The 10,282-nt window shown below is 47.7% G+C and overlaps 1 protein-coding gene across 2 annotated transcripts in view; it reads right to left on the minus strand.

Annotated features, from left to right (window-relative positions):
* LOC116949693 (neuronal-specific septin-3-like) overlaps positions 1–9,950 on the minus strand; it is a 209,394-nt gene extending 199,444 nt beyond the window's left edge. Inside the window, exons 1-2 of one of the 2 annotated variants that reach the window (XM_076072333.1) lie at positions 9,085–9,950; positions 1,150–1,191 (exon numbers count right to left, since the gene is read on the minus strand). In XM_076072333.1, coding sequence (XP_075928448.1) covers positions 1,150–1,191; positions 9,085–9,151 — 109 coding nt within the window. In that variant the 5' untranslated portion in view covers positions 9,152–9,950. The remainder of the gene's footprint in view (positions 1–1,149; positions 1,192–9,084) is intronic. The other variant, XM_076072334.1, reaches the window with a different exon arrangement.
* Positions 9,951–10,282: the final 332 nt, after the last annotated feature.

Consider the following 10,282-nt stretch of genomic DNA (forward strand, 5'->3'; position numbering starts at 1 on the left):
CCACAATAAATAATGAGGTAATCTTCTCACTCAGACATTCATTGTGCAGTCTTCAGCTGTCACCAGACACGTTTATTTTCCATCTCTATTTCAATGAATCAACAAATGAACCTTTAATTATCTGCGAATAGCTTGTGTTACAATTCGATAGCCACGTAAACATGGCACAATAGCACAATCTCATGACATTTCATATTCACCAGTCATGATCAATCCACTGCTACATTAAGGCCTCCCACAAACCATTGGTACCTACACGTATGTTGAACCTCTTTCGTACCGTACGTAGCCAACCGTGCTAATCGGAGGTGTGGGGAAAAGACAACAAACTAAACACAAAACGCAGTGCTCAAGACATGAGTTTTCAATCTAGATTTTTTTTTAAAAAGAGCAGAGCTCCGATGGCTTCTTAAAATCTGAAGGAAGAGCGTTCCAGACGGTCGCAGAAACGAGCCTTTATTGGTTCTGCAATGTAACAATCCACCTAGCACCTTCACACGAGCCGATGTCTTTGCTCAATCTCCTTGCTAGACGTCCTCTCACTCATTCCACTCCATAGTTGCCAGTCAGTTACTATTCTTGACCATCGTTCATCATCCCTTCAAGCGACATATCCTAAGTTTTAATAACTGAATGATCTATAATCTACGTGGTCCTCCCCTTCCGTGTCTCCAATGCCTCCTCATGCAATACCACGAATAATAATTATACCACAAACAAGTGGGGAATTTTGGTTAAAGTAATAAATGCCCATCCATTCCACATCTTCACAGAATATATTATTTTCAGCATAATTATTTATGATATAGATGACAAATACAGACACAACGATTCTCATACAGCCATTATTAGAGTGCTGGCCCAAGTGGTTTAGCGAGCACTAAGGGGATGGGAGATGTGGCTAGCAATACTCACAGCCACTTTTGTCTCCCCGGTGCTGATGCTAATACACTGCACCAGGTAGGCCGAATCGACTAAGGGAGACGCTCAGGGCCAGTTCTGATGTTCGCCACAAAAGTTGGCCATGGTCAGGAAACAAACTCAGGTGTTAACCGATAGCACGTGTCTAAACAAGCAAAACGATGGGCTGGTTGCGACCTGCTGGGTCTCATCAGAGTTTGGCTTAATAAACAAACACTGCCGGTTTACCAGATGTGATTGGTGGGGACGCTCGTCTTGAACGACAGAACCCTGTCAATACAACAACAACAACAAAAAACATTCTATAAAATGTATTACGTGCTGTCACGGAGTGTTCCGCATTATTAAATAAATACATCCACTTCCGATCTGTATCTCCGAGAAAATAAAAATCACCGTGTAAACAACGATGCTCACTGGAGATTCACACGTGATGATCGCTGTCTCGTGGATAAGTTTTTTTTTTATTATGATTACGTAATTCCCGCACACATTTGAAATCGAGAGAAAAAAATCAACGTTGGCACGTGTAAATGCGACTGCCAGCCGCGGTGCCCGACATGTCCGTTGTGGGTCCACACGCGGACGCAAGTAGGAGGGAGGGGGGGGGCTTAAAGATGCAGCAGATTGTTGTGGCACTCCACGAAACAAAGTCTGTCTCCGTGACTGCCTTAAGTGCTCACACTATCTGCACAATCTTGGGAACAGGTAGAGAGAAAAAAAAAGCATTCGCTAACCAGTTGCCCGAAACCCGCCTGACAAAGACAGCTCACAAGCAAGGGCCACACGCTTGTACAACACACAACGATTTCTCATTCTGTCATTTTTCTAAAAATATACCTTTGAGAGGGGAGGGGGGGGGGGAAGGAACTGGCCTTTCCCCAAGAAGGCAGATGGTTCTTGTATGTAAATCAAGTGAAAGGCATCCTGAATTGATTGGTCAGGGATATTCATGGATAGGATGTGGCCTGTTTGTAATTCAAACATGATGGCTTTGTGCTCAGTGCCTTGGGGGGGAAACGTGCAAAAAAAAACAGATGGAAAGCCGGGCTCAAAATAACCCACCCGCAGGAATTGAAATTCGCCGCAAAAACAAACATTTATTATGTTCTTTTAATATCTGTGTACAGAGTAGAAAACACAAATTATATTACTTCTCTTTTCCTCGTGTCTTGACCTCCCGTATACTTCGTGTTTATCCAATGCATAGACTTGTAATCTTGCCGTTAAAAATTGGAATTTCCAACCCAATTGCCACCAAGCTACCATCAGAGATGAACACTGCCCCGTTCGTCATTTTGAGGAGCCTAATAGTGAGTAAACAGTAGCGGAAAGCTGTTCTCAAAACATTAAAACCACTCCTCATGCACACCACACATACCTTTGCGCCCGTAAAGCAAAGACAAAGATACCCCGTATAGCCTGAACAGACTTTGTCGGGGCAAGTGCTGTTAGTGAGTGCCTATTAAGGCTGGCACGGAACACGAGGGCGTGGGTGGCCCATAACACACACGCCAGACCGCCTTTGTCTCCCCCAGCGGCAAAGCTTACACCCTGAACTCGGTACTCATTTGAGGCTGAGTCGATCTACGCCCAAGGCAGGTTCATACAATCGTCACTGGTGTTGGCCATGAGCGGGAAATTAAACTTGTGTCGCCGGGTTCGTAGGGCAGTCATAACCACTGCGCCACCGCTCTCCACACAAAGATCCCCCGTATAGCCTTAACAGACTGTAGGGGCAAGTGCTGTTAGCGAGCACCTACGCTCTCCACACACACACACAGAGAGACACACGCGCGCGTACAAGCATGCACTGGCACACGGAAAGAGCGACCAAGTATATGGGCGGCGCCAATTAGAGGAGGAGGCGGAAAACGCACGCGCACACACACACGAGGCATGATTGTTTAAAATAATGGCCCCGTGTCCAAATAAACAAGAAAGAGAAAAATAATCGATGTATTGCCAGCGCATTTGCTTGTCCAGTGCTGGGGGGGTGAAGACCTCCCAAAACGACGTCACTTAGAGTGGTTGTTTCACTATATTTCACCACGATAGTCAGTGTGGGGGGGGGGGGTGGTGCAGAGAGGGGGGGAGTGCTTTTTGTGTTTATTTTTTTGTCCTTCCCCCACGCCTCCGATTAGCACGGTCGGCTACGTACGGTGCGAAAGAAGATCATCACTAATACCTGTTCGAAAAAAACACTGGTCTACAGCCAAAATCTTTCCGAAATAATTGTAGTCCAACTTTACTAATTCTGGGTCACTGCGAATGAAAATGATGCTTACAATTGTTGATTGGCTCTAGTTTCCAAGATATGCCACTGGGTCAGTATATACGACCCTTGACCTGGGAATGGCGTAGAAAGCAATATATAAAGCGATATATATCGCTATCCACTCATGTTCGGTGGCTGCAAATTGAACTCGGCTTTGCCAGGTTCATCAAACGATGTGCTAACCACTGTCCCACGACTCCATCTGCATGAAAAAACAATAGATGCAGTGGACATAGTGGTGGATTTGGTGAAACAGTGGGTTAGCGTGCCGCACTATGTAACCCGGCGACCTGACTTTGATTCCTGACCACGACTAGCGGGGAGTGATATTTGAACTCCAACTTCACCAACCCGCACTGACTGGCGCGGTGAAGTATGTCAAGCAACCCCTATGTCTGACACAGCGTGGAGAGAAATTAATCCAGCAAAGTCACGTAGGCATAAAATAAAATTGTACTTTATACCTACGTGACTTTACCGAAAGAACCAAAGAGTATGGATTCCTGCAGTCACGAAAGTTTCAAATCAAGATTCATCCAGCGGTGGATTGACGAAGGGGCTGAAACTTTTCATTTTAAGTCGTCGTAGCCGGGTGGCAGGTCTGCATTGTGCCTGTCAAGGACAAAGATCTCCCGTGTAGCCTTAACAGACTGCTGGGGCAAGTGCTGTTAGAGAGCACCAATGAAGACCGCACGGCACACGAGGGAGTGGGTGGCTCGTACCACGACTCAGTCGTTATGTTTACACACTGCACCAGGTACTTAATTGAGGCTGAGTCGACCTAGCGGAGACCCAAGGACCGGTTCAGATAATCATCACTCGTGTTGGTGGCCGTGAGCGGGAACCGAACTCGTGTTGCCGGGTCCGTAGCGCGGCGCGCTAACCACAACACTACTGCTCCCCATTGTCCCTTTCAATACACAAGTGGACACACGTTTAACACGTCGGCTTTTGCGAGCAATAGTATTCGTAATATAGATCGCGATCTAACCCAAATGCCTTCATTATGGACACACGTTATAGGCCCTCGTGGTGCCACGCCAATCGGCAGCTTGCCCATGAATTCCCAGAAGCCAAGCAAGTTTGTGCATGGCCATGTCCTCAAATTTCCAATCGCCAGGCAAAAGTTTGTTTTGACGAGCTGTGTTCGATAACCGTCAGATGACGCTGCCGGATAAAAAAAAACTGCCTTAGTGGTAGGAAGAGATGAAGTAGTGTCGCTTACTCGAGTGTGCAGGCGGTGCAACTGCACTACAAGCCACCAAAATAACACACGACTCTTTATTTTTCTTCCGAGGCTTGGTCAACGTGTAACAAATTGCTGACACACTAAACTTTACTCGACTAGACTTGTAACGCCAGTAGCTTAACTCTGCAGATATGTCCTCTGAAAGAAACATTCAAATATAAATAGCGTGAAAAAGTTAATAGAATAAGCTCATTCGGTGCATGCAAAAGCGCATTTACTGGAAATCTCGACTAAGTTCATTCTCGTAAATCCCACCCCCCCCCCCCCCCGATTTTTAGTAGATCCATGTGTTCCTTATAAATTAACAAAATGAACTCGTTTGTGCTTATTCCAAGCAAATCTGCAATGCATGCCGATGTAAAGTCAAGGCCACAATCCCCCCCCCCCCCATCAGATGCATCACTGGATTACAAGCACGTGAATATATTATTTTACTTATTCACTTAGTTACACACTCCTTACCAATCCCCTTGAAAAATAAAAAATAAGCCGTAAAAATAGAGTTCTTTCCCAGGGACAAACATTAAACCTAACCTTTACGCTGCATCGCATTCCCCAACCTTTCTTCGCGAAAACCCGACCACCACCTTTCCTTTCACGGCTTTATCCTTTGACAAACATGCCGCACCCTCTAATCCAAACCAACAACAAGATCCTCATGCTTTATAAATCATCCAACACTTGCTGCTTATCTGTTCATCCCACTCATGTGCATTGCATGTGTAACCCACCTTTTCGAGCATCTCTTCGTCGTAACTGAACGGCTCTTCTGTCTGTGTGTGTGTGTACAGTGTAACACAAATCTTTGAAGAAATGTTGTTCTTGCACTCACGTCTTTTTTTCACTCCGGCAGGTGTTAGTTTGGGTTATTTCGCTCAGTTTTTAATTCCCACTGCGCTGTCGGCAATACGCCACGTGATAACGAATCCCATTGGCAAATCTCGCAGAGTAAGTGCCACCTTGTGCTTGTATCCAAGGCCGGGGTTGAGCAAAATAAATGTTTACAGGACTTTTTTTTAATAAACCCATTAAGTGGCATCTTTTTTTTTTACGCAATATGGGAGCGTACATTTCCCTCCCGCTCTACGGAGTGATCGGTGCTGTTTGTTGCATGGCAGCCAAAATAATTTATTGTAATTAAAAAAATCTAATTTTGCCCAAATTAAGTGAAGAAAAAACACACGCTTTAATCTGAGAGTTAATTGTGCAGTTATTGTCGGTCAGATTGAGGCCAGAAAAAAATAACTATATACGTAAAGGGCCCGGTTTAATCACAGGTGGCTGATACCTGGAATTGGACCCAGGCTCTCAGCAATGCCAGCTTCGTGCTCTGCCTTCTAAGGCACCCAGCCCCACAATCCAGTTCTGCATATATACATATTTAAATAATGAACAAACCTAGTTAGGAATGCATCTAGTGAATCACGAACGCTCATTTGTATTATGCGTATTAAATATGTAACTGTTTAAGTGTAATCAAATGCGGCGTGTTTTTTTTTGTTCTTTCTCCATTACTCTACATTACCCCCTAGTAACGTTACAAGCTAACGAACGAGGAGTTTCTGTCCGGCACGATGTAACATCTGCACCTAATTACAGTCCCCAATTTAAATTAGGCTCTCGGAACAGCATGGCCCCCAACGATGTGATCAACAAACCGAAGCTAAAGGCTTCCGATGGGGCGCCCGCTGATTCGCCGCGACTTTCGCACGCCAAACTCTTTCTTTGTGAGCCACGTCGCTCGCGTCAAATTGGAGGGCTCAGTTAGCCGCACAGAAGAACGATGCCATCGGGGTTACGTTGGCATGGCGTGTGCCGGGAAGGTGTTTTTTTATAAGTTTTGGGGAAAGTAAAATAAACGCGCTATTAATGAGCGTGTGCGCAGAGACTCACTCGCTGCTTGAATTTCCAAGCCCTTTTTTTTTCAAATGTACACTTTGCTTGTGAAACATATAATAAAACTCATGTATAAATGAGATTTCAAAATAAGCCCATTTTGTGTGCAAATTAGTCTCTGCACAAGCGTAATTAACCAAACATGCCAATGCAGAACCCACCTGAACAAGTCTTGAGAATTGGTGAGGACTGGTTTAGGAAATTGGGTGGCAAATCCCAGTCAAGCTGGGTCAATAAAAAGAGTGGCACTTTGTGAGAATTCGACAGTCGTGATGCTAACTGCCCCCATCACGGGGTAACGTGGAATTTCCACCTCTGGTTTAGACTTGCCAGGAAAGATGAGTGCCATCCTATGGATCGTTTGAGCAGGGAGACATTTTTTTTTTACTTTTTAAATATACAAGACATTTTCTCCATCTCTTAAGGTCAACATCACTGCCTGCTCCAATTCTCTGGCAGCGTTTCGGATATTCACCGTGAGGCTACTCCTGAGACGGTCCGCTGGCTCGCTCGCCAACCTCGACGTGAACGCAGAATAAACACCGCTGATCAACTCCACGGCGTACGATAGGAGTACAACCCATTTTAAAGTTACTATTATTCATACCGTATTTACTGTAAATACAACAGCAATCTTGGCAAAATCGTCCCCTGCTGCACAAATGAATAATATCCGAATCGTATTAAGTGTATCATGTTGATAATTATAATCTCGGATGTGCAATGGGGTGAAACTGCCCTCAATGTGCTTCTGGGGATGATGGTACGTCCAGATTACAAGATAATTAAGATATTTGGATGGATCATTGGTATTAAATGGTGTTATTGCTCAAGCACATTTCTCTATGATAAGTTTTCCACAACCATCGTTCAAAGCTCTTTTAATAGCACTGGATTCTCAGCCTAAAACACAAAGGCAAAGATCTCCACTGAACCAAATAGACTGCCGAGACAAGTACTGATGGAAAGCGCGTATTAAGAACGTTTTTGGAGATTGCAGGCCAATACGAGCGGCACCATACCCAGCCACTTGCATCATCTCAATGCTGCCACTGACACAGCAGGCACTCAATTTTGGCTGAGCCAACCTACAGGATGCCTATGCCAAGCTCGGATTGAAATTGGCCACCCTTGTTTTTGTACACCATGGCCAGTGTCATTAAGGCCGGTACATCGCATTAGGGGTGGGGGGGGGGTGATATGGCCAGAATAATGGTGCTGATGTTTACACACTGCACCAGATACTCGGTTAGGGCTGAGCTGACCTATGGGGAGGCGCAGAGCCGGTGGAGAACATCACCACTGATGTGAACCGTGGCCGGGATTCGAACCACGGGGTCGCCGGGCTCGTATTGCAGCACGCTTCCCATTGCACTACCACTCCAAAGACAAAGGTCCCCCATATAGCCTCAACAGCCTATTGGGGCAAGTGCTGTTAGCGAGCACCTATGAAAGCCGGCACACGAAGGGGTGGGTGGCCAGCACCACGCCCGGCCGCCTTTGTCTCCCAAGTGGCGACGTTTACACACCGCACCAGGTATTAAATTGAGGCTGAGTCGACCTGGGGGGAGGCCCTGCAGGACCCGTTCAGATAATCGTCACTGGTGTTGGCCGTGAGCGGGAATCGAACTCGGGTTGCCGGGTTCGTATCGCAACAACGCAAACCACTGCACCACCCCCCCCCCACCGCCACCAGCACGTACCCAAGCACGCACACCAACAGCAAAAAAGGGGGGAATTCACAAAACAACTGGGGCTTGCTCAGTGAGTGACAAGTCTACATGAAGCACACCCACCCAAGGCCTCGCGTCTAATCCCAGTCGAGAGCCACGAGCACCACCCCCCACCCCTCAACTCCAGCAGTGGCCCCGAAGCTCTTCAGCCGTGGGTGGGTGCAGAGAACCAGCCCGCGTCGAGCCAAAAAAACACACCCGTCCTGGAATTGACAGCCGCGAATTAATTTATTTTATTTTGCTGTAACTTCCACCCCTGCGCCACCCCCCCCCCGCCCCAAACGTCTTTCTTCGGCAGGCAAAGCTGCGATTTTGCCGACGGCACGTGAAAGGAAGAGAACGCGAAAAACTTTCGTGCAAATAAAGGCTCCGCGTAATAAACGCGCACAAGCGGGCGCTGGAAAAGAACCCTTTAGCACGAGGGGCATTTTCACCGTCGCCTCAAGAGGAGGTCGCTGATGTTGACCTGTGCGCGAGCGCAACTTTACAGAGCTGTGTCGGAGTCCACAAAGCACAAACTCGCGGGATTGCGTGAGTATTGAACGGCATTCTAATGAGACTAGTTAATTGCCACTGATTTAAAATCTCAACGACGACAATGCCAACCAGCTACATTCGTATCGCGAAATGTACTTGCAATGGTATGTTCGAGTCATGCGAAGCATCTCGATGTTAATAATAGCGACATTACATCAACGATATTATCAATACAGCAACGTCAGTCAACGTGAATAAGTGAAGCAAGAATACAATCCCACTTTGCCACGCAGCGGCTTTTCAAGGCACCTCCCCGATCGCCACGCGGTTCGCTACTACGCACGGCGCGACAAAAAGGTCCCGACACGCGTTCGTTCGTGCGAACGAAACACAACGACGGCCCCGGGGAACGAAAGGCTCCGATAAAGGCTGCCGACAAGCGGCCCCCGAAAGCCTTTCAGCACGGCGAGAAACAATAGCGGCGGGAACAGGGCAATGTGATGACAACCGCGACGATAACTTGAACGCACCTTCGAAGTCAGAGAGAATGCCCTCCAGGTGATCGTTGATGGAAAGTTTGTCACTCATGGCTGACATTGTCCCAGGCCGCCCCCACCCCCCCTCCCCTTGCCGTCAGTTTCGCCCAAGCGCTTCTTCTGCAGACGGAGAGGGCAAGGAATCCAAGATCTCTCTCTCTCTCTTCTCTCTCCCCTCTCTCTTCTCTCGCGCGCGCCCGCGAATTTGAGTCCACGCGTTGCGGCCACCTCCCCCACGTCCCTCCTCCTCCCCCCTCTTGGCTTCGGCTTAAAAAAAAAATCGCCCCCTCCAAAAAAGCCACCCGGTCCCAGTGACCGCCAGCAAATCCAAAACAACAAAAAGTTTCGGGCGAGAAGAGTCAAGCGGTCTTCTCTTTGCCCACGAACTTTGAAGGAGCGCCTAATTCGTTTTTCCCCCTTACTTTTTCGTGTCTATCTCATGCCGGTTTAACGATTAAACTTTTCTCGTACAAACGCCCGACGAAGAGATCCCGCGAACAGCTGCCCAGCAACAGAACCGCAATCCCAAATGAAACCTTTAACAAAAAAATCCCCAGCAGAGAGAGAGAGTGGAGGAGGAGGAGGAGAAGGGGTGGGGGGAAATAGTGCCAGAGCAGGAAGGCGCACGCACTGCACGCTCGCACAAGGGGCAGCTGCACCCTGCGTGTTGGCTGCTGTGCTTCTGCGGGACGCGGTACGGAGACACCCGAGCCAGTACTTGAGGACGTGGGGGGGGGGGGCTGTGAGAGACACCCACTGGAAGGGGGTGGAGAGAAGTATGCAAAAAAACTTGAGAAGTCCAGGACCACCCCCTCGTAGCCCCGCTCCATCTCTCCTTCCTCCTCCTCCTCCAGCGCCTATTCCCTTCCCCTCCCCGCAACACTCCAACCCCACAACACAGGCGCACAGTACTGAGCTTCTTCCCCTGTGCCTATCCCTGCCTCCCTCCTCCTCCTCTCAGCCTCCCAACAAACTCGCCCGAAACAGAAATAAATAACTAAATATACAAACACATCTGCGCTACCCACGTATGAGCGCATGCACGAGATAATATACGCGCACGCAATGGAACGAGCACAATTGTGCATTTGTATCGATGCATTTGAGAACGCACTGATGTATTTTTCACTGACACACATGTTTAGCGTTAAGTATAATGGGGCATTTCGGGGCCAGTGTTGTTAGTGAGCAC

Source organism: Petromyzon marinus, chromosome 37 (genome assembly GCF_048934315.1).
Source record: "Petromyzon marinus isolate PM22_M1 ecotype Great Lakes invasive population chromosome 37, UKy_Petmar_22M1.pri1.0, whole genome shotgun sequence".
NCBI classification, from domain to species: domain Eukaryota; kingdom Metazoa; phylum Chordata; class Hyperoartia; order Petromyzontiformes; family Petromyzontidae; genus Petromyzon; species Petromyzon marinus.